Here is a 24,396-nt window from a genome sequence, read left to right as displayed (position 1 = left end):
GGATGATTAGGGAGGCATGATATTTATTATAGTCTTCTTTTACTAGTCATGGTTTCCATTTGTTTGTTTGGGTTTCAATTTGTTCGTTGGAAAAATGTCGTTTTTATTTTCACTGAACGGGGCTAGTAGTGATTAGTGGGATTTTGTTTTCATAGTACGGGGATATCAGGGACTCGAGATGATTATGGATGCGAGTCACTCATTCTAGTCTTCTTTTACTCATTGCGGTTTCCGTTTGTTCGATTGGGCTTCAATTTGTTAGTTTGAAAATATCGCTTTTGTTTTTCAGTAAACGGGGCTAGTTGCGACTAAAGAGGTGAGCCCTTCATTTAAGTATTCTTTTACTCGTTGTGGTTTCTATTTTTCGTTTGAGCTTCCATTTATTCGTTTAAAAAGTTTCACTTCTGTTTTCACTGAACGGTGCGAGCAACGACTGGTGGGGTTTTGTTTTCACTGAACGGGTCTATTCAGATAATAGATAATAATCAATTTCCAATTATATATAGGTTAATGTTTAAAAACATAAATCATTATCCAATATTTGACACCTAAAACAAAACTGGAGGATCAAAAGTGACTTTCATAAAATCAAACACAACCAGTGAACCAGAAACATAGGATAAACAAGATACTCTTCGTTATCTTCATCTCCAACTCTCTCATGGCTTCTTCCATCTTCATAACAAGACTATTTACCTGCACTCAACACCCTAATCTCACAAACCAATTTGTACCTGTTAATATTTTCAACTATCCATCATCCTTCCAGACCCGAACCCGACCCACCCACCATGGCCTGGACCTCCTCAAAGCAGCCTCAGAAGGTTTGCTTCCTTAGTTCCTTATGTGTTTTAGTATTATTAGTAGCATTTTGGTAAATGATCATTTTGATTTCAATGTGTTGTATAGAAACTTCTCCTGAGTTGATGGAAGATTCTAAGTTTGTTCCTCTAAATCCCGATGATCCTACATTTGGTCCACCAGTAAGTTGCGGTTAGTTCTTTATCGATTATCGATCAAAATAACGTTTGAATTAACTTCCATTAACAAATATATATTGTGGTTTAATGTCATACTTGGATCAAGTAATGTAATAACCAAGTACTCGTTTTTTTATTTGCAGGCTTTGTTATTGATCGGGTTTCAAGTCAATGAGCTTGTTAAGGTAACTTTTTTACCCGCCTCACTCGTTAGCAGGATATTGGTGGGACCTGTGAGTTTTTTTTTCTTAATGTACACATTTTGTTGTGGCAGATACAAAAGTTTCTAAAGGAGTTGGATGGTGAATTTTTAGAGGTTATTTTTTGCACCGAAGACATGATGAATGGCTCTCTTTGGGAAGCAATAAATACTAAACAACCGAACCTTGAAGCTTCAAAGGTTTGTTTCCTAGTCATTATCAGTGTTGTGAAGGTCGTATTCTAGGTCGGCCCTTGGACCCTTACCTTGGAGACTTTCTTCAAGTCGGCCTGGATTAGTAGGAGGCTGTCAAAGTCGGCTTAGCTACCTTTTTGACGTGAATAATGCTTATTTTAACATCCATAGAATATATATATATATATATATATATATATATATTTATATTTACCATGCCATGTCCAACTACACCTTGAGTACTCAGAGCGAAGAAGTACTCCTAACTCTCTAGTCAGCCAACTAGCGTCCACCTAACGACTTTTGTAGCCTTGGTCATTATATATGAAAATGTTGTTGTAATTTACATGGTGTCACACACAACCAATTTGATGATATTGTATCCAGATTGCAGGATCGTTGCCTAGGATTTGCTTTTTATCCGGTCTTACAGGCGAGGAGATGATGATGTTCATCGATGCTTTTCCAGAAGCCGGTAATTATTATTTTGTTAATGCGTCAAAACAAGAGTCTCGGTATGACTTTTGAGGTCAAACAAAATGGGATTTGACTTTCTTACCAGATTTATATATAATATGAAATCTGCTACAACTAAGGCGTAATATTCCGTTTTAGAATGAATATAGATGTAGTTGTCAAGATTTATCTATAATTTGGTTTGACCCGGTAAGTCAAACTATGCAACAGGTTTAGCAGGACCAGTGTTTGCAGCTGTTGTACCGAATAGTGCGGATAAACCATTACTTGAGGTGATTGAAGAGATCATGGGAGATCATGAGATGATGGTATGCATATTTTTATTCATTTACACCACCTCCTATTTCAGTCATCAAATCTTGAAATCTATACCTTTTCATATAAACTACAACTCACATATAACCCACAAATTGAAGTATTGAACAAACAAAAAGTTTACATTTTCTCTTCTACCACTAATGAAATAAGTAGTGTCAATTCGTTTGTTGTATCGTGCAGAAATCATGAGAATCAAGCTAGATTAGCATTTGATTGCGGAGTAAGTAGTTTGTAATTAAAAGAATCGAATTAGAGTCGGGTCATCCACTATTCACAAATCACAACTTGTGGTTTTTAATGCTACCGATTGTAAGATTGATGTCAAATATACAACATTTGCATGTGCAAGAAGATGCTATTTGACCCTTTGGGATTCTTTTATTAAAAGGTGCATTCAACCATTTGGTTAACATGTCTATGTTTACTTAGGTATCACTTTTAGTCAGAAAATAGTTCATAAGCCATAAGTTACACAAGTAAAAAAGTAGATACTTTAATTAAGTTCGCGTATCACTTTATAGGAGTGATGAAAATGCATCTTGAGATATGCAAATAAATATACGGGCAGGGCTTATGTTCACCTATTCAACCCGTTGACCTGAATCCTTCAACCCACGAACCTGACACCCCTAACAATTAATGATAATTTTTTTTTTCGTAGCATGTTGACACAAATATTTTCTACAAAATCGTGTTTTCGCAGTCTTTAAACACGTCATAATGCAAACTTCACAACAAATAAGTCGGATTCGAGCTATCTAACTTTTTATGGGCAAATAAGTAGCATAAATACATGAAAACAGAAAACTAGTTACAAAGCTACTTCTTGGTCTTTTATAAGCTCTAGAAATTCATATTTATGTTACAACTTACCATAAAAAAGCTGGAAGAACAATGCATATCCAACCTGAGTTTATTAATAAATTAACAACCGGATAAAAAATCAGACTGGATTTGCAAGCTGCAGTCCTATATATTAACATTCTGTGACGAGTCATGAGCGTAATTCTTCTACTGCAACACTGGATTTTGATTCAACATCTAATCATACAAACCTTCATCAAGCCATATGTCAACTAAGAAGTCTACCATCTCCTGCCAAAATAATCAAAACCGCAATTACTCATTAGATTGTGTTCGGTCTGGTCAATTCAAACGTTGATTTTTAAATGCTTTTTTGGTATTTGAAACACTTACAGGCAAAGGAATTGGCTCTGGAAAACGGGCGTTATTAGAAAGCAGTTCTTCATAAGTAGTTGACCAGCTGCAATACAAAATTCAAAACTTTGAGGTCAAACAAATGGTCAAAAAATTATTTGGTTTTTTTAGAACTTCAATATGTTTATATTAAAAACATAAACTTGACAATTTATGCATTTAACCACGGGGTTTGGGTTGGGTGGTGAAATCTACAGGTTGGGCAAAAGGGTTGATTTCCTGTGTAAGGTTTCTTAGTTGGCGGGGCAGGGAGTGCGGGATTGGTTAAGGCATAGTTATGGACTACAGGAGGTGTTGGGTAGGCTGATAGTGGGTTAGGCGCGTAAACTGGGGGTTGGTAGATGGGTTGCTGGACTATGGGCGGGTTGGTAAGCGCATAGGCCTTGCGCCTGCGCTTGAGGTTGTTACGGTTTGAGGGTTCTGGTTTGGTTTCTGTTGGTTCAGGGGCAGTCTTGGTGAGTTTGGTCTTCTCAGTTCCCCGCAGGAACAGGGTTCCTGCTCTGACATGGTTGTCGCTGAGCACAGCGGCCAACTCGATGGCGTCAGAGAGGGTAACTGGGTTTCTGGCCCATACAGAATCTTGAATTTCCATGGGGAGACCCCCAAGGAATTTCTCTATTGCTCGGCGTGAAGGGGTAACAAGGTGAGGGACCAGTAAGCTTAGCTCGTGGAAGCGCGTCGCGTACTCGCGCGCTTCTCCGCTGTATTGCTTCAAATTCCAGAATTCTTCCTCCAGGCGCTTAACTTCGTTGGGAGGGCAGAATTCTCGCGTAAGACTTTCCTTGAATTCCTCCCATGTCATGCTAGAAGCAGCCTCTGCGCCACGCGCATGAGCTACTCCATTCCACCATGTAAGCGCTCTGGATTCCAGGACACTGAAAGCATATAGGGTTCGTCTGTCTGAGGGGCATTGGGTGTGGAGGAAAGTGTTTTCTATCTTCTCGAGCCATTGGAGCATCACGGTGGCTCCTTCAAGACCTGTGAACTTTGGAGGGTTACCCGCGTTAAAGGATTTAATGTTATAACTGGAGGTATTGTTTTGGCTCAAGGCTTGGGCTATCGCGGCGGCCATTTCCTGGGAACGTTGCTGTCTACGCATGCGCGAGGCTTCTCTTCTTTGAAATCGGCGAGATAGCGGAGGCATTCTATAAAAATTTTAATTTTAGTTAATATCTTGGTTTTTATCGCAAAGTTTTAATCTTATAAAGCTTGGTTTCACGGAGTTAGATGCTATCAAAAGTTAAAGTAAAATAAATGACTTTAAATGCAGACTTAATAAAGGTAATAAATTCGAATCAGAAATCGACAATTCATGTATCACCATGACTTTCCGAATTCCCAATTTAAAATATACGAGTAAACGAGTATTGGAGATTGACAATTCATGTATCACCATGACTTTCCAATCTTCAATATAAAATATACAAGAAAATGAGTATTGGAGGTTGACAATTCATGTATCACCATGACTTTTCAAGTCTCCAACCTCAGAACATAATCGTAAATGGAAATTGAAAATCAACTATTCATGTATCACCATGACTTTTCGGATTTTCAAATCCCACAAACGAATATGTAAGTAAAATCAATAAAAATCGAAATTCAACAAAAATCGAAATATCGCGAAATAAAACATAAAATCATATACTGCGCAAGCGCGAGCATATTCATAAATAACGAGTAATTAACAATAAGCGCGCAAACATGAGATTTCTCTCATGCGCGAGAAGGGACTCTTAGGTATTCTAGGCCGTTACGTCTAACCACCTATCCTAAAGTCAACGAGCTCTGATACCAATCTGTAACACCCCGACCAAAGGCGGATTATACATCGGGGCGCCACATATTGTTTCATTACTCGTGACACTATTGGGTGTCAATATTTAATAAATACATTCATTCGCGCACGCGCAAGCAAACTCAAGATAACATAAATCATCATAAATCAATATATTATAAATCATAATATTCGAACAGCAATAACTTGTCTTGATACATTTTTAATCTAGGTCCAAAATAAGGAAAACTTCCTAGGTTATCTCGAGCTCCAAAACAGCTACTGCAAACCTGAACATGTGTTAAAATAAACGTCAAACACTTGCGTGTTGGTGAGAAATCAAGTTGAATACAATACATAGATAACAATAAAATCTGCGCGCAACACGTGTATGTCTGGTGTTTAACAAGGGTGCAATCAGATTGTGATCAAGCCTAGATAGATCATAGCTCATAGTTCATAGTTCAATCCGTGCTCCCAATTGAGCACAAAAACGAGAAAACATCTGTGCAAGTGTAAACAAAGAAAACCGTAAACGATAGGTCTCCCGTGTTCATCTAATGGATCCATGAAAACTTCGGAATAGGCCGAACAAAGCGGTTAATGATACACACATACAAATAAACAGCCAAGTAAACGTCCTCAACACATGGGATACTGCGCGACTAAAGTTCATAAACAAGTTTAAGACTCTAAGTTTGTATGAACACATGAACATCCCAAAACATTTAAAAGCAAAAAGGGATTAGGTACGAGATTACTCACTTGATAAACGATGCGGTGTAAGATAAAGCAAGAACCAACTTTAAACAAGCACAAGTTAACCTATAAATAAGATTATTGTTTTAATGATTTGTTTCAAGTCTTGATTATAAGTTAGCATAATTAATAAGTATATATTACCGGAAAAGCAGGGCAGAACAGGGAGGAAGACGGAGGCAAGAGAGGGAGGCGGCAGAGAGCAAGGAAAACAGGAGAGAGTAAGTGTAGTGTGTGAAGTGTTAAGAAAATAGTACTATATATAGGCAAACCCTAGGGGACACAAACCCTAGAAAAAGGGGAAAAGATCTCAAAAAGTAAAAGAAAAGATATCAACAGTAAAAAGTTCTGAAAAGCAAAGATATCAAAAGATATGGTAGCAGGGAAAAAGAGAAAAAGGCTGACAGGATTCAGAAAAAGGCATGGGAGAGGACAGATAAAGTACTGGTCAAGCATGGCAAAAGCAGATTCTCAAAAGATTATGTCAGTCACTTTTTCTGCCAACCAATGGGGTTGGTGCGCATGCTGCGCCGAAAGTAACTTTTCAGACATAAAGCAGATTAGGTCAACAGCTCAAAAGATAAGACAACACAAAAGCAAACGGCTAGTTAAACAGAAGAAAACTCAAAGGGTTCAGCGCGAGAAGGCTGACACAGAAGGTCAAGAGAGCGCGAGCGCGAAGGCAGACAGAACTAACCTTAACGCGTCGCGGAAAGAACTACCATTTCTAAACGTGCCGCGGGAAGAGTCACATTTCTTAGCGCGCCGCGGGAGGAACTAAAATTCCTAGCGCGCCGCGGGAAGAACTATAATTCTTCGCGCGTCGAGGGATGAACTATGATTCTTAGCGCGCTGCGAGAAGAACTACAAATCCGTAGCGCGTCGCGGGAAGAACTTCCGTCCTTCGCGCACTGCGAGAAGAATTACAATTCTTAACGCGCTGCGAGAAGAGTTCGTCTCGCGTATCGCTGAAACAGGTGGTCTTCACGCAGGATTCCTTGTAAGGGAGTCTGGCGCGTGGAGCTGCGCAGACAACCTTAGGCGGGAAGGAACAAAGGACAAGCAAAGAGTTAGAAGAAAAAGAGGGAAACAAGGCGTAAGGGCGGGACGGCGACAAGAGGGAAAAGAAGGCGGAAAGAGAGAAGGAGAGGGACGGGACGGCGGAAAGAAAGAGAGAGAGAGGCGGGAAGGAAAACATTATTATTATTATTAAAAGTAAAATATAAGTATAAATAAATATTAAATCATAAAAGAAAGAGATCGGGTCAGAGAAACGGGTACCTGGGTCGGGTCGGATCGGGTCAGATGTCACAAGCAGTGGCTGTTGGGCTTTTGTTTTCACTGACAAGGCTATCAAGGACTTGTGTGATGATTAAGGAGGCGAGTTTCTCTTTATATTCTTCTTTTACTTTTTGTGGTTTTCAATTGTTCTTTTGAAAAGTGCCTCTTATGTTTTCACTGAAAGGGTAGCAGCAACTGATGGGCGTTTGTTTTCACCTATCAGGCAGGGACTCGCGAAATAGTTAAGGATGCGAGTCTTTCACTGAACAAGGCTAGCAGCAACTGGTAGCCTTTTGCTGTCACTGAACAGGGATACCAGGGACTTGTAGGATGCTTTAGAATGTGAGTCCCTTATTCTAGTCTTCTTTTGCTTGTTTTTGTTTCCATTTGTTCCTTTCGCCCTCAATTTGTTCGTGTGAAAAGTATCGCTTCTGTTTTCACTAAACGAGGTTATCAGGGACTAGTGGGATGATTAGGGAGGCATGATATTTATTATAGTCTTCTTTTACTAGTCATGGTTTCCATTTGTTTGTTTGGGTTTCAATTTGTTCGTTGGAAAAATGTCGTTTTTATTTTCACTGAACGGGGCTAGTAGTGATTAGTGGGATTTTGTTTTCATAGTACGGGGATATCAGGGACTCGAGATGATTATGGATGCGAGTCACTCATTCTAGTCTTCTTTTACTCATTGCGGTTTCCGTTTGTTCGATTGGGCTTCAATTTGTTAGTTTGAAAATATCGCTTTTGTTTTTCAGTAAACGGGGCTAGTTGCGACTAAAGAGGTGAGCCCTTCATTTAAGTATTCTTTTACTCGTTGTGGTTTCTATTTTTCGTTTGAGCTTCCATTTATTCGTTTAAAAAGTTTCACTTCTGTTTTCACTGAACGGTGCGAGCAACGACTGGTGGGGTTTTGTTTTCACTGAACGGGTCTATTCAGATAATAGATAATAATCAATTTCCAATTATATATAGGTTAATGTTTAAAAACATAAATCATTATCCAATATTTGACACCTAAAACAAAACTGGAGGATCAAAAGTGACTTTCATAAAATCAAACACAACCAGTGAACCAGAAACATAGGATAAACAAGATACTCTTCGTTATCTTCATCTCCAACTCTCTCATGGCTTCTTCCATCTTCATAACAAGACTATTTACCTGCACTCAACACCCTAATCTCACAAACCAATTTGTACCTGTTAATATTTTCAACTATCCATCATCCTTCCAGACCCGAACCCGACCCACCCACCATGGCCTGGACCTCCTCAAAGCAGCCTCAGAAGGTTTGCTTCCTTAGTTCCTTATGTGTTTTAGTATTATTAGTAGCATTTTGGTAAATGATCATTTTGATTTCAATGTGTTGTATAGAAACTTCTCCTGAGTTGATGGAAGATTCTAAGTTTGTTCCTCTAAATCCCGATGATCCTACATTTGGTCCACCAGTAAGTTGCGGTTAGTTCTTTATCGATTATCGATCAAAATAACGTTTGAATTAACTTCCATTAACAAATATATATTGTGGTTTAATGTCATACTTGGATCAAGTAATGTAATAACCAAGTACTCGTTTTTTTATTTGCAGGCTTTGTTATTGATCGGGTTTCAAGTCAATGAGCTTGTTAAGGTAACTTTTTTACCCGCCTCACTCGTTAGCAGGATATTGGTGGGACCTGTGAGTTTTTTTTTCTTAATGTACACATTTTGTTGTGGCAGATACAAAAGTTTCTAAAGGAGTTGGATGGTGAATTTTTAGAGGTTATTTTTTGCACCGAAGACATGATGAATGGCTCTCTTTGGGAAGCAATAAATACTAAACAACCGAACCTTGAAGCTTCAAAGGTTTGTTTCCTAGTCATTATCAGTGTTGTGAAGGTCGTATTCTAGGTCGGCCCTTGGACCCTTACCTTGGAGACTTTCTTCAAGTCGGCCTGGATTAGTAGGAGGCTGTCAAAGTCGGCTTAGCTACCTTTTTGACGTGAATAATGCTTATTTTAACATCCATAGAATATATATATATATATATATATATATATATTTATATTTACCATGCCATGTCCAACTACACCTTGAGTACTCAGAGCGAAGAAGTACTCCTAACTCTCTAGTCAGCCAACTAGCGTCCACCTAACGACTTTTGTAGCCTTGGTCATTATATATGAAAATGTTGTTGTAATTTACATGGTGTCACACACAACCAATTTGATGATATTGTATCCAGATTGCAGGATCGTTGCCTAGGATTTGCTTTTTATCCGGTCTTACAGGCGAGGAGATGATGATGTTCATCGATGCTTTTCCAGAAGCCGGTAATTATTATTTTGTTAATGCGTCAAAACAAGAGTCTCGGTATGACTTTTGAGGTCAAACAAAATGGGATTTGACTTTCTTACCAGATTTATATATAATATGAAATCTGCTACAACTAAGGCGTAATATTCCGTTTTAGAATGAATATAGATGTAGTTGTCAAGATTTATCTATAATTTGGTTTGACCCGGTAAGTCAAACTATGCAACAGGTTTAGCAGGACCAGTGTTTGCAGCTGTTGTACCGAATAGTGCGGATAAACCATTACTTGAGGTGATTGAAGAGATCATGGGAGATCATGAGATGATGGTATGCATATTTTTATTCATTTACACCACCTCCTATTTCAGTCATCAAATCTTGAAATCTATACCTTTTCATATAAACTACAACTCACATATAACCCACAAATTGAAGTATTGAACAAACAAAAAGTTTACATTTTCTCTTCTACCACTAATGAAATAAGTAGTGTCAATTCGTTTGTTGTATCGTGCAGAAATCATGAGAATCAAGCTAGATTAGCATTTGATTGCGGAGTAAGTAGTTTGTAATTAAAAGAATCGAATTAGAGTCGGGTCATCCACTATTCACAAATCACAACTTGTGGTTTTTAATGCTACCGATTGTAAGATTGATGTCAAATATACAACATTTGCATGTGCAAGAAGATGCTATTTGACCCTTTGGGATTCTTTTATTAAAAGGTGCATTCAACCATTTGGTTAACATGTCTATGTTTACTTAGGTATCACTTTTAGTCAGAAAATAGTTCATAAGCCATAAGTTACACAAGTAAAAAAGTAGATACTTTAATTAAGTTCGCGTATCACTTTATAGGAGTGATGAAAATGCATCTTGAGATATGCAAATAAATATACGGGCAGGGCTTATGTTCACCTATTCAACCCGTTGACCTGAATCCTTCAACCCACGAACCTGACACCCCTAACAATTAATGATAATTTTTTTTTTCGTAGCATGTTGACACAAATATTTTCTACAAAATCGTGTTTTCGCAGTCTTTAAACACGTCATAATGCAAACTTCACAACAAATAAGTCGGATTCGAGCTATCTAACTTTTTATGGGCAAATAAGTAGCATAAATACATGAAAACAGAAAACTAGTTACAAAGCTACTTCTTGGTCTTTTATAAGCTCTAGAAATTCATATTTATGTTACAACTTACCATAAAAAAGCTGGAAGAACAATGCATATCCAACCTGAGTTTATTAATAAATTAACAACCGGATAAAAAATCAGACTGGATTTGCAAGCTGCAGTCCTATATATTAACATTCTGTGACGAGTCATGAGCGTAATTCTTCTACTGCAACACTGGATTTTGATTCAACATCTAATCATACAAACCTTCATCAAGCCATATGTCAACTAAGAAGTCTACCATCTCCTGCCAAAATAATCAAAACCGCAATTACTCATTAGATTGTGTTCGGTCTGGTCAATTCAAACGTTGATTTTTAAATGCTTTTTTGGTATTTGAAACACTTACAGGCAAAGGAATTGGCTCTGGAAAACGGGCGTTATTAGAAAGCAGTTCTTCATAAGTAGTTGACCAGCTGCAATACAAAATTCAAAACTTTGAGGTCAAACAAATGGTCAAAAAATTATTTGGTTTTTTTAGAACTTCAATATGTTTATATTAAAAACATAAACTTGACAATTTATGCATTTAACCTCAAAAGTCAAATATAAGTCAAACCTTATGACCGGATCTTCGGGCGTTCTTCCTCTTTGTGATCTTTGAGATTTATCTCCGACCCATTTTCTTCTGCTCTCGTTCCAAGCCATCACACCTAAAAAAACAATTTAGACATATATAAAAATATAGATACATAAATTCCTCAAATATATGCAATTATGCATTTATAAAATTGAAGTAAAAGTGTAAAACTCACCATGGTTAATAAAGACGGTGGTGTTATTTCCGTTGTTGTCCGGATGCTTTCTTGCTTCTTTTGCAGGTGAAGTAAGTTCCAAGGGCCGTTTCTCATTGACCCGCACATTTCCAGTGTTGACTTCCACCATCATAATATTATTGGCTCGTGAACTTGTGTCGATTTCCATCATGTTTACAATTCAAATATATATTCTTTTACAGAAAAATGCTCATAAGCTCATTATTTTTGGAAAATGCATGTTATTCAAGTACTATGCAAGATTGCATTTCTTATTTATGTTCGGTTTTCTTCGCACACAAACACCTAAAATCTGCACAAATAACATATAGAACCTAATGAATATAAATCTATCTACATCAAATATATGAAAATAATAATTAAATATTGGTTTCTTCTCACATCCTAAGAACAAATTCCATGTTATTTCAATTCTTGAACCTTTTACATCATGAACACTCAAAAATCCAAAATCAACCAAGATCCAACTAGGATTCATAATTCAAAAGGCCTAAAGATCTCACAAATTGCACAATATATTTATTGTTGTAACCATGAAACCCATCTTAAATCTCATATTTAATAATATACCCTTTTGATGATTAATTAATGTTATTATTTAGAAAAAATAATCCAAAAAAACATACATACATTGTTACTGTTTTAGAGATCAGACCCACTAGTTAATTTTCATAACAAGTACATCATGAGCAATTATATTAAATAAATATAAACAAATAATTATAACTAAACAAAAAAAATAAAAAGAAAAAGTATAAAGTAAACAAAGAGAGAGAGAGAAAGTAGGTGTGTGTACCTTACTGAAAATGCCCAGGTTGCCAAAAAGAAAGAAAGGATTTTCATGTGACACAAGGGGTTTATATAGACACTTTTTTAGTGAATATTTATTTATTTTATTTTTTTATTTTATTTAATATTTAATTATTAACATTTTTCTTGCTTAAAACGTCTTTGTCAATCCGTGGTCTAGTTCCGGACCCCTTGTTTCATCACGAGTGGATTTTGTCTGGATATCTTGAAGTAGTGCTGTTTTTGTTTGACAAAATGACGAAAATGCCCTTGGATTTTACTTTTAAGACTTGGTTAGGTAAGGTCAACTTGGTCAGGTAAGGTCAACTTGGTCATTTCAAATATGCCCACCGAAATTGACCCATTTTTTTATTTTTGATCTTTTACGTTTTCTCTTCGTAAAAGTTAAAATATTACAAGTTTTGTAATGTTGTATCGTTGTGATAATAATTACTAAAGTACAAGACCACTTCAATTATTTTAGTTTACTAATTTGGCGTACACGTTTTCAACAATAATTTATGGTGACGTCACGTATATAATTAATTATTGAATACATGAATTATTTTCTGTTTTTTGATTACTTTAGTTTTTTTCATTTCCGCACGTTTTTCTTTTTATATTACTATTTATTATTTTACTTTTTTACTTTTTTAAATATGATATCATTTTCCAATCATTCAAGTACATGAGATATCTTTACACATGGTTGTAAAAATCTAGACTGAGCGTTCGTTAATCGTCGATTAATCCCAGCTAATACTTATTTTTGATTAATTTTTGATTAAACGCTAGTCTTTATTTGTTTGACTGACTAACAATTAGCGATTAATACAACTCTTTAAGTTATTGCGGCTATGATACAGTTGTGATATTATGTTGGATAAGGTTAACGAGGTATATTGTTATTGTTTTGGTGTAATGATCAAGTATTACTTTACCATGAAGTGAGTTCGTAATAAAAACAGGTGAATATATTCTAAAGACGAAATGGAGAAGTTATGTCACACCGAATGTTTCTATACACATAGTTAGACCGAGCGTCACCCCACCCCATGGAGCCCCATAGTGCCGTGAACACCGCTCCCGGGGGGGGGGGATTGGTTGGTTGTTTTATTTTATTATTTTTAATCAATAATCATAATTTTAATATTAAAGAGAGAATGATTAATAGAGGTTACATCCACTACACTCATTTTAGCCATAAAACCCCTATAGTGACGTGACGTCACATAGCGCATAACGCACTATAGAGGCTCCATCCACTACACACGGTCTTATAGCATGTGACAACTTAATCAATTACTAATGACCACGATGGATACTTTTTTGCACTTTCACTTAACTAGATTCATCATTCATGGGTGAACTAGATTCCTATATTTCCATATGCGCTTAAAGTTATTCTATGTTGCATTGTTAAAAGTGACTTGAAGCACGAGAGTGGGCCTTAATATGAATTATGAAGCTTATTTCATCAACATGCTTAAGAAAACGTTTGGGTTGGTTGAGTTAGCATGTGAAATAGTTGAATCTGTTGACAAGGCAAGCAAACTAGCTTGGTCAAAACTAGTTCCAGTTCCCTTTTTTTTTTTCCTAAAACGTTCTGGTTTCGGTTAACAAAAGTCTAAAATGGTTTTTGCCCAAACAGGTTCTAGTTCCTGTGGTGAAAAGGGATCGGTTTGATTCCAAACTGGTTCCGGTTTTTGATGGCTCCAGTTTGGTTTTTTAACCAAATTCAACGTTGGGGTTCCCAAACCGGTGTTAAACCTTTGGTTTGGATTGGAATTGGTTTCGATTCTTGTCGTATCGGTTTGGGGTCTGTTGGTTCGGGAACTGTTTCTTTTTTTTTTTGTACATCTGTTGATAAAACAAACTCTAATAAAAACATATAGAAATCACTATCATGTAATTAAAGTCTAAACAAACACATATATAAATATGTCACCATCAGGTACTAAGAGTCTAAAACCAACACATAAATATCTCTTAGACAATGTGTATACTAGTAACAGCCACCTATGAAGATAACATTTTATGTTCACAAATGAATACTATTTATTGGAACAACGTTAAATGGTCACTTATAACTTCCTTCTATTTCTATCACAAAACAGGAAACCAAAGTGTCTGATGACACACATGCCTGCAAGGCTTATTACCAAACCTTAGTATCGAAAGCCCTTTAGCGCCATACCCGATGATCAACACACCCTGGCTCACATGCTTCTTCGAGCATATCCACAGATACGACACCCCGCTGAACACTAGGTTCAACTCAAATGCAAAAAACCTGTCATGATATAAAAAACCAAAACAAAAACAATTGTATATAATAAAGTAAATCTCATAATATATACCTTCTAAACATAAATTGTATCATCATCATCATCATCATCATCATCGTACTCAGTATATCCCACCAATAGCAAAGCTATAGTAGGGTCTGAGGAGGGTAAGATGTAGACAACCTTACCTCTACCCCATAAGGATAGAGAGGCTGCTTCCGGTGAGACCCCCGGCTCGATAGTAGTTTTGCATCAAGCCTTGGACATAAGGCACATAGCACTCAATCATCGGGACACCGGCTGATCGTTGCATGTACCCTTGTCTTTCGGCTATCAACGCCACTACATGATGCCTGATTAACCGTCCGTCACTTTTAACGTTATTTTCACAAGATTAGTAAAATAACGTCAAAATTAGTGCAATTTCACTTTTGCCCACCCGAGGGTTCACACGTATATACATCATATGTGCGCACCGCAAGCAGGGCTATAAACATAAATTGTATATGTAATTAATTATATAATCTAAAATAGTTACATAATTATAATTAATAAATAATAAATGAACTGAGCTTGAGCTTGACAAACTACTCACGAGCCAAACTCGAAGCTTTATAAATACAAATTTAAAGGAGCCTTCTTAAACTAAAACGAGCCAAGATCGAGCCTAAACAGGCTCAGGCTCGGATCGTTCACACAAATGCTAGTAACTTTACCTCAACCTCAGTAACGGCGCTTTTTTCCCTCCAATCAAACTCCTCCGGCAAGCCCTTCGGACCCAGCAACTGGTGTTTGGGTGTGAGTTGGACTATGATAGGATTGTGTGGTCTTGCATGAACGACGTCTATAATGCATGCTAGCACAATGACAGCAGCAAAGCGTAAGCTAGACTATGTCATATGCAAACGGGCCACACTTGGGAGATCTGACCTGGAACTGGATTCGTTTAGTGGCATTCTCAGGACCCGGGACTCGACATTAATAACCATGTCTGGTTGGTTCTGGTCTTGCAAGTCTTACCTGGTTTATGTAAAGAGAAAATGGTCAGACTGGCAAGACCCATCCCGGACCCTTTTAATGATATTCTTAGGACTCAGGAACCGACCCTATTGTAAATAGCCGGATTTGATCACAGTCAGGTTTCGCGGGTCTCGCCTGGTTTATGCTCACCCCCACTTTTTAGGGTGGAATGGATTTGATATTAACTAATATTATCTGAAAATTGAACTTGATTATCAAAACTTATCACATACCCGACACAATACAAAGAAACTATAGCTATACCAACTAGCTTTTTAATCAAGTGATCATGGGTTCTAATCCAACAATCTTAAGATAGTTTTATTAATTTTTAATAAAATTTGCCTAACAAATTATACCCTTAAAAGAACTCTAGATTTGCTGATGAGAGCTTTTCTACATTTTATTTTTTGCAAAAACTAAAACGATGGTGTCGCCAGTCTAACGTGGAAATATGTCCATGGGCTACTATGGACATGGGCTTAATTGATAAAAGGAAATCTAAGATGTGTCTATGGGTTTGGACTTTGGAGAACATTCGAGACGATGGATAAAATCTTAGTCTTAAATATATATAAATGAACTTTTAAAAGCTCTCTAGTTACTATTTACTTTTTATCAAGCATCAGGTTACTTTATTTATAAATAGATGTTTCACATGTATTTAACCCGTATCACAGATATTGGTTTCACCAAACCCAGATAGCTCTTAAACGTGTTATAGCATCTTATTAAATTAAAATTTAAACTTACCATATGAAAATCTTATAAAATATGGACATATTAAAAATTAATATATTATATTTTTTAAAAAACATATTTTACTTATAATTAAGAAATAATTTTATAGTAAAAAAATAAGTGGGTCATGGGTCTCACCAAACCATATAGCTTTTAACCGGGTTATAACATGTCAGTTATTTGTGAAACTATTTCATAACAAACCTTAAGTATATTATTAATTTTCATACAATAAATAAAATTAAAATCCAAACAAATATATAAATATTATAAACGAATAATGTAAAACAACCCAACAATACAAATGATAAAAACTAGTGTTAATATAGACTAAACCTACAGAGGATAAAAGCTAGTGTTAAGATAGACTAAACCTGTTTTGGACCCGGCCCGAGTATACCTGACCTGGAACCGGATCCATTGTACCCAACCCACGGATACAAACCAGGTTTCACTTCCTTGAAGAATTCGTATATGGATTCGGGACTAAAATAGACCATCGGAACTTGTTCCACCCAATTAGGTTTTAAAAAAAACCCGGTTTGTGCACTCTATGTTAATAGCACATGATGTGCCCCTAATATAAAATTGTTTGTTTAAGTGTGTCCATGGTGTGTAGCCCAAATGTTATTTGTTTATTTGAGTGTGTATGTACAATAATAATAATATAAAATTACTTCGTTATTTTCAACCGAATATTGTTCGTGTTATAGAAAATTCTTGCTTCCTTATTTTCAACCAAGTTGAATATTACAATAGTTGTTTTTTCACGAAACTATTTCTACCACATATATGGAGTTGGAGTTCTTTTTATTTTTGTTTTGTGCATTTGAGACCATTATTAGTCTTGATTCTGTATATATTTGAATTTTGCTATATGTTATTTGATATTGGATGATCAATATCAAATCTTAATTTTATTTCCGATAATGTTTATAGTTTCATTCAAGGGTAAAACTAACGACAAAGTTCCATATAAAATACCCCCAGTCTTGTACCGCAAACATTTGAATTCACCAAATCATTTTCAAATGGGTAAACATCGTATCATTAGACCACTAAGTCATGAGAATTTATCTTTTCAAATGGTTAACGATGACAAAAGGAACAAACACGTAAACCATTCGTCTAACATTACCAAAAGGGAAAGAATCACCCCCTTGAGTCTTCTTTGTCTTTGCCTAACTTAGAATTTTTCATCTAACCTCGTTTGATTCTTAACGTTATAACATCAAATATACTCCATATGATGTCACGATCATATTCCAATTGAAGGTTGACAAACATACTCATGTTGTTAATATTCCATTTGCACTTATCCATATTGGTTCTCATTTTCCAAAACATGTGGTTGCCATTAGGTCATGATGATTACCCAAACCACAAGATATTCTACCATGTTTAAAGGTTTGTGGAATGTATTTGGTCATTCATATCTTATGTTCAATAAAGAAAGTGGCATATTTTTTTTTATGAAGATATCTTTTTATATTCAATGTTCATATGTACACCTCTACAAAGTGTTGTAGAAATCGTTAGATGCTAGTCGGACGTTGAGATAGAAATTAACAATTAATTGGGATTAATCATATTAAAATTTATATCTAAGATTTCAAATATACATACGTTTTGACATATTTTGAGTAAATAACGATTAATCGGTTGAGTACCGAGTAACGAATAATGTTATGCCTCTGCATCAGATCACCTGAAAGGGGCACAAATTTATCCCGGGCCCATTAGTTTCACCATATTTGCATATATCGGGACTATTGTTGCTAGAAAAGCGAACCACAAACAACAAGATACATTTTGATAAACTCTAAAGAGTGTTTATACCAAGACTTAATTTTTTATTGTATTTTTGACACGTCATCAAAATCAAGAAGAATGCACATATTTATATGATTATAAAAGTTGGAATGAGTTCCGAAATAAGTGTAAATCCTAATTATAGAATGGAAATTTTGTTTAAAACAAGATAAAATCTTATTAATACCTATAAAATATGCCTAAGAGTTGTAATGTTTTGAGTCTTTTGACCATTAAATCCTTTTATATCATGGAACACCTCACTTCACGACGACAATAGAAGTGAAGGCTGGAGTCAAGTAAAGAATATGGGTGTGGTTTTCACTCTTACCGTTGTTACATATTCATATTAATGTCACACATAAGTTTTCACTCCTCATACCAACCATGGAAATGGTCTATCACTTTCCACCACCCTTCGTTCAACCACTTCTTTTTTATTTTTCTTATTTTTTATGTACAAATAGTATTATTATGTTTAAACCTTTAAGTAGTAAAAGATAATTATAACTTAAATAAACTATGTTCATTAATAGTTATAATAAAGAAAAATGATCATAATGACTCATTTGATCAACCACATTCCTTAACTAACATTCCACTTCTACAAATACCTAAAATGGTCCTTTCAAGAACGGTCAGACCGACCGTTTAGTTCTGTCGTCTGACTGTTTATGGAACCAACAAGATCTTGATACGTGTCCTCAAAACAATAAGATATGTCATCATACTAATCTATTATGTCGACTATGGTCTATGTTGCATAGGCGCAATGTTTCATGTGTGGCCACTATGCCGCACCATCTAACGGGAGGAGGCATGATGACCAACCAGGTTGGTCTAAATGAGTGATAAAAACGAATTTATTAGTAGATTGAACCAATATGATCATTGAGTTTTAAGTTTATTGTTTAACTGAAAAGACAATAAACACCTAAAAATGTATAAGATAAATGTTATATAAGGGCAAATACCTTCAAAAAATCATCATACTTATTTTTTCTCAAAAGCCTCTCAACAATGTTTTGCATGTGAAAGTCCCTCCATGTGTTAAGTTTGAACAAAAAAGGTGTCATAACTTATAAAAGAATACATTTTTACTTATGTGGCAACCATTGGCACGTAAGGGGTATTCATGGTCTTGACGGTTTTTAGGTCATATCCTAAGCCAAACCGTTAGTAACTGCTTTTGATTATTGAAAACCATAACTAAACCGTTAAATTTAAGCTAAACTAATACAAAGTGTTACTAATGGTTTGGTTCAGTTCCTCCTAACTAACTAGATTAATGGTTGTATATCTATAAATTCTTCTAATTCAAATGCTATGAGTATTAAGGAAAAAATGGTATATTGATATGGTTGCAAATCTATAAATGTTTATAATAGATGCTTTATGCTGTTAGAAAATTGGGTTTATTGATTTGCATCCCATCTGCATATTCACTTGCATCTCATCCGCTTTGGATCATGAGAGTTAAATAAATACAATTAGCATCCATAAACCAATATTCAATGAGTTATTAATTAAGATATATTGGTAGTGTATGCAGGAACGGTAAATCATGTGCAATAGGATAAACCAATTTTTACTTTTGGTTTGAACAATTTCATGTTTTAAACTTAACCATAAACACGAGTGACATAAGCAAATTTTGTTGATATTCTTTATTACTTTACTTTTTATGATGTGTTTATCAGGGCCGGCTCTAAGAAGGCGAAACATTTTTTGGGCCAAAATCGAAATATTTTTGGGCTTTAAATAAAAGGGACATTTTGTTGGGTTTAAACAATTTAATTTTAATAAACTTACTTGGTTATGATTTGAGTTGTGTAAAAAACTTTTATATAAATATAAACTTAAAAATGTCTCAAACAAGACTAGAACCCACAACCTCTTGATTAGATGTCATACCTATTTGCCACTAAACCAAGCTAATGGTTATGTGATTATGTTGAAACATTGACTATACATATTTTTTTATATTAATATACATATAATTTTTTTTAAAGAAAAATATTTCGGGCATTGCGGGGTGTCGGGCATGTGGCCGTCGACTACCCTACCACCCCTTATGGCCGCTAGCACTGGTGCTTATTGTTAGTTTTTTTTAACCCTTTCTATTTATAATTATATGTTTATAACAAATTATAGGACAAAAATCTCAATTCTAAGCAAAAAAATATGTTTTTAGAAGTTATGTTACTTTTTTGTTCAAATTTAATAGATGTAGGAACTTTAACGTGAAAAAAGTGTTAAAGAAACTTTTATGAGAATAAAAGAAAGTATGTTTTTTTTTGTATTTGCCCTGTATAAAAGTCACGAATAAAGTTCATACTTTCCGATATACCAATTTCAATCTCCTTCCTTCACTACTAAAATACATAATGGAAGTTTATAACCAATGTGTATGCATGTGCACAACCATTAGCATGATCTAGTGATAAATGTGTGTGACCTTCAACTAAAAAGTTGTGGGTTATAATCTCACTGAGATACGATGGAAATACTAGTTGTTTACATCAATTGACCGGAATTCTCATTCCGATTAAAAGTCCTAAAATATCATTTTGTAGTTTGGAACAAAATTAACATTATTAAGTTTTTTTAACGGAGAATGTGAACAAATAGTATGAAAGTTGGAACCAGTGACAACTAATTTTAAAATTTAGATTAATATCGGCCAACTGTTTTAATTAAAATTATTAAAATTTAATTTTCTTTTAAATAAAAAATATGCGCATGCGTGACCCATGGTCTTGTAGGTCCAAAACAAAAATAAATTGACTTAAATGTAACGACATGGTCTTGTAGGTCCTACACAAAAATATATTGACTTAAATGTAACGACATAGCTATTTCCACATTTAGATAGAATATAATAGAATCATATAACAATAATATATGATTTGTTTTTCTTGTGTTTACATATGATTCTTTTATTATATATACGTGAGCACATCATAATAACCTGGTATACTAAATATATTATTATTATTTTTTGCGTAAACTTTTGAATAAGAATATTAAAAGAACCATAGTTTATAAAATTACTTTATTATTAATTAAATGTTTGCATTTTTGTTTTGTAAAGAGTTTTTACTTTGAGGGGAACTTGACAATGAAACTTGAGTGGATATTATTTTCCATTCCTTGGATAGTTGAATGTGAGAATCCCAATCTTGTTAGTCTTGAACTTTTGACTAATATAACCAGTTGACTATAAATGGGGACATAATTTAATAGCTTTGGTTTTATTGATAAAGTTGGAAGAAAACTATAGCAATAATTATTTTTGGTAGTATTTCTATTTGGGAATTGAATATCTGTGGTAAGTTTAAACCTTTGTGAAAATATCTAATATGCAAGTATATGAACATAGATTATAGAGTTTTTATATAGAGATTAGAGAAAATGCAAAATGAAAGAACTCCTCTTATTAATATGTAATAGTGAATACGAGAACCACAATTTATTGTTTATACAACATAATGTTAAAATGACCAACTATTCTCAAAATTATGTATTGGTATTTATAACCATATACTAATAATATTCATGAGACTCTTTCTTGGTTATCATTTGATATGCTTGGAGTTGATATCTCGTTGAAAACATTTATAGAAAAACCTAGCGCGACAGACCATAGATATGGGAAAAAGAACGCAACTCATAATTTCTCGGTGATGCCTCTTAATTGTCTATATATGTTGTTTTATTCATAACCTTACCAAAAAAAACTTAGTAGGACAAAACTTAGTAAAATTAAAAAATAGTGCAACATGTATAATATTCCCTCTAGTGAATTTTTCTCAAAAGTTTGTAGTCAATGATTAGCCACTTGATAGTAAATGTGCAACTCTTTATGCTGAGAATGGTGTATGATCTTCATATAAGACTTTCGGTGCCTCTTCTCGTAAACTAATACCATAAGACCCACAACGTTGAACACAACGTATATAATTCTAATGACTTTAAAGGTTATTGTTATCACTGTAAAGGTTTGATTGATCTCCAACAAAAGATATTTGATGAGACATACGTGAACTAACGTTCAACAACTAAACTAGGTGCATGAAGTCGAACATGACTTTTTTGGGATGCTTGGTAGCATCAATTGCACACATTGGGAGTGGCCAACCTGTTTTACTGCTTGGCGATGTCAACATCAGTGATGTGATGTGACAACCCATACTCAGTCATAATGCTTATTGTTGTGACATCATATTAACTTTGGATTTGACATGCGTTATTTGGTGTTGCCGGATCAAATACTGATATCAATGTTTTAGATCAATTTTCTATTTCGACGGCATTATAAACGAAGATGCATTCGGTCTTTGTTTTATGTCAATAGAATAGAGTACTTATAAAAGTATTATCTTGTTGATATTTATCCAAGGTACATCATGAATGTTAAAAAGCATTTACAAGCTCACATGTGGACAAAAGAAAGAAATTCAAAGTGCAAAAATCGATAATAAACGATATCAAATTACGTGCATTCATAGGTTAGAGAAAATGTTAGGCTATTGTGGCCAATTCGGCACAAATTTGGCCAAAAGAAAAAAAAAGAATGTAATGTACATTTACATGATTTTACATAATATGATTTTGGAGGAACAAAGATGAACTGTTTGCCAAACTATGAATATGATACGTAACCAACTTTTGTAATGATTAACGCTACTGAGAAACTACAAATCACGACACAATGTGCAATAAAGAAACACATAACAACGAATTTCGCATGGATCTTATGGAGTGTACTTGAAAGTATCACTTACATAACAATAAATAATTAATATTAGTACGTGTTTCCCCCCTTATTTGTAGTTATTAAAAATAATATCAAATTGATATTAGTATTCTATGTTTACTTTTAAACTACTTATTTATTTCAAATTAAAACATTAAATAAACATATTTGTAATAACAATTACCGACAATGAATGACTAATAACTAAAAAAAGGCCTCTTTACATTACCGGAACTTACATTAGTGAGTGTGAACTACGAATTCGCTTTTACCTACGTGATAACATTTTTTTTTCACACTCACGTAACCATAACAAATAGTCTTGTTTGATTGGACACATTTTGTTGGGGTGCGTTATTTGATATGACACATTTTGTTGAAGTTTGCCCTAAATGTTTTGGGCATATTAAATACTGCGATAATTTTTATCTAAATATAGCAATTGAGTGATCTATACATGTAAAAATAAGACGTAACAACATTTATGATCATGGATAAGTTATTTTTTTTTTTCAGCATAATGTCGGTCTTTTTTTTTGTTTATAAACCATTTTGAAGAAACCATGACAAGTTTAAAGATAAAAATTATAACACATGAATATGATATCTATAGTGGTTTAATAAGTTGTTAAATAACTTACTTTGTATCCTGTCATTGATATCTACCAGGAGTTTCTTTAGCTCAGAATTTCCCTCAATAGATAGATGTGAATAAATGTCGTAACTTGTGATTTAAGGTTAATCTCATTTGGGTGGGGGAGTGGAAGCGAGATAAACTCGACATGGCTGAGATGTTAATGAAGTGGCAAGGCAGTTTTGATAGGAACATCACCTCCACCTTTAGGTACCGCAAAACTTACATCAGAGTATCATACTTATAAAAAATTGGAGCCGAAATAAGAATGAATTGGTGTTGCGGAATGGAGAAGTCAGAATATTGCCCCACCTTCGATACCACCCCCAACTTCGAATGTGCTTCATGACACCCTCTACCAGTTGGGTTAGGTTTCTCTCTATATATGCATGCACATTATTTTATGGTATCAAAATCTTATGATTTTTCGTACCTTGGTCCATTGGGTTCTCTCTCACACTCTCTTTCCCTCCCTCCCTCCCTCCCTCCCTCTCTCTCTCTCTCTCTCTCTCTCTCTCTCACACACACACACACAAAGCTCCTACACCGTCGAGCCTATTTTGGGTGAACACATTTTATCCATACCTGACTGATACTTTTCAATTATAATTGCTCTAATTAGCATATAGTTAGTTGGTTATGCAATTAAAATAGAGTTTAAAATGCTATAATTTAATAATTCTTAACTCGTAAGAGGGCATATGCCGGGTATGTTTTCGCATTGGCTTATTTTATAAATAACTAGCTTTTAAACATGTGTATTACATTAATTTGTCAAATGTTAAAGATATATAAGATCCATTATTTGAAAAAAATGAACAAAATTAAAGGTAAATAATGAAATATATACTACAAACAATGAGAAGTCTAGAAAATCTGAATTTATAAATTT

At 34.7% G+C, this 24,396-nt stretch overlaps 3 protein-coding genes and 1 long non-coding RNA gene across 4 annotated transcripts; 2 read left to right on the top strand and 2 right to left on the bottom strand.

Moving 5' to 3' along the window:
* The first annotated feature begins 522 nt into the window (after nucleotides 1-522).
* LOC143580874 (uncharacterized) lies at nucleotides 523-2,446 on the top strand. The gene is made up of 7 exons (XM_077063792.1): nucleotides 523-824; nucleotides 910-983; nucleotides 1,124-1,165; nucleotides 1,255-1,380; nucleotides 1,762-1,849; nucleotides 2,062-2,159; nucleotides 2,350-2,446. Exons 1-7 carry the CDS (start codon nucleotides 662-664, stop codon nucleotides 2,356-2,358), a joined length of 600 nt encoding a protein of 199 aa, XP_076919907.1. The 5' UTR covers nucleotides 523-661; the 3' UTR covers nucleotides 2,359-2,446.
* Nucleotides 2,447-2,909: 463 nt separating this feature from the next.
* Nucleotides 2,910-3,454, bottom strand: LOC143580873 (uncharacterized). The gene is made up of 2 exons (XR_013143733.1): nucleotides 3,367-3,454; nucleotides 2,910-3,264 (listed from the first exon to the last, which is right to left on the bottom strand). It is a non-coding gene; the product is annotated as an uncharacterized LOC143580873 (long non-coding RNA).
* A 4,738-nt stretch (nucleotides 3,455-8,192) lies between these two features.
* Nucleotides 8,193-10,114, top strand: LOC143580871 (uncharacterized). Its single transcript, XM_077063791.1, has 7 exons — nucleotides 8,193-8,494; nucleotides 8,580-8,653; nucleotides 8,794-8,835; nucleotides 8,925-9,050; nucleotides 9,430-9,517; nucleotides 9,730-9,827; nucleotides 10,018-10,114. The coding sequence occupies exons 1-7, from the start codon at nucleotides 8,332-8,334 to the stop codon at nucleotides 10,024-10,026; spliced, it is 600 nt and encodes a 199-aa protein (XP_076919906.1). The 5' UTR covers nucleotides 8,193-8,331; the 3' UTR covers nucleotides 10,027-10,114.
* A 463-nt stretch (nucleotides 10,115-10,577) lies between these two features.
* LOC143580870 (uncharacterized) lies at nucleotides 10,578-12,306 on the bottom strand. The gene is made up of 5 exons (XM_077063790.1): nucleotides 12,258-12,306; nucleotides 11,441-11,753; nucleotides 11,245-11,338; nucleotides 11,035-11,101; nucleotides 10,578-10,932 (listed from the first exon to the last, which is right to left on the bottom strand). Exons 2-5 carry the CDS (start codon nucleotides 11,610-11,612, stop codon nucleotides 10,879-10,881), a joined length of 387 nt encoding a protein of 128 aa, XP_076919905.1. The 5' UTR covers nucleotides 11,613-11,753; nucleotides 12,258-12,306; the 3' UTR covers nucleotides 10,578-10,878.
* Between the last annotated feature and the right edge of the window lie 12,090 nt (nucleotides 12,307-24,396).

Source organism: Bidens hawaiensis, unplaced genomic scaffold (assembly GCF_021521415.1).
Source record: "Bidens hawaiensis isolate Kalapana, Puna unplaced genomic scaffold, B.hawaiensis_p1.1 tig00030755_1, whole genome shotgun sequence".
Taxonomy (NCBI): domain Eukaryota; kingdom Viridiplantae; phylum Streptophyta; class Magnoliopsida; order Asterales; family Asteraceae; genus Bidens; species Bidens hawaiensis.
Note: the sequence above shows the minus strand (reverse complement) of the source record. Positions and strands in the feature narration are given on the sequence as shown.

Excerpts from the sequence above, each read along its gene's own strand:
- LOC143580871 (XM_077063791.1), top strand. The coding sequence starts at position 8,332 with ATGGCTTCTTCCATCTTCATAACAAGACTATTTACCTGCACTCAACAC. Across the intron at positions 9,051-9,429 it reads CGAACCTTGAAGCTTCAAAG|ATTGCAGGATCGTTGCCTAG; the intron begins GTTTGTTTCCTA and ends TATTGTATCCAG. Across the intron at positions 9,518-9,729 it reads CGATGCTTTTCCAGAAGCCG|GTTTAGCAGGACCAGTGTTT; the intron begins GTAATTATTATT and ends ACTATGCAACAG.
- LOC143580870 (XM_077063790.1), bottom strand. The coding sequence starts at position 11,612 with ATGATGGAAATCGACACAAGTTCACGAGCCAATAATATTATGATGGTG. Across the intron at positions 11,339-11,440 it reads CACCGTCTTTATTAACCATG|GTGTGATGGCTTGGAACGAG; the intron begins GTGAGTTTTACA and ends TTGTTTTTTTAG. Across the intron at positions 11,102-11,244 it reads CCCGAAGATCCGGTCATAAG|CTGGTCAACTACTTATGAAG; the intron begins GTTTGACTTATA and ends TTTGTATTGCAG.
- LOC143580874 (XM_077063792.1), top strand. The coding sequence starts at position 662 with ATGGCTTCTTCCATCTTCATAACAAGACTATTTACCTGCACTCAACAC. Across the intron at positions 825-909 it reads CCTCAAAGCAGCCTCAGAAG|AAACTTCTCCTGAGTTGATG; the intron begins GTTTGCTTCCTT and ends TGTGTTGTATAG. Across the intron at positions 1,381-1,761 it reads CGAACCTTGAAGCTTCAAAG|ATTGCAGGATCGTTGCCTAG; the intron begins GTTTGTTTCCTA and ends TATTGTATCCAG.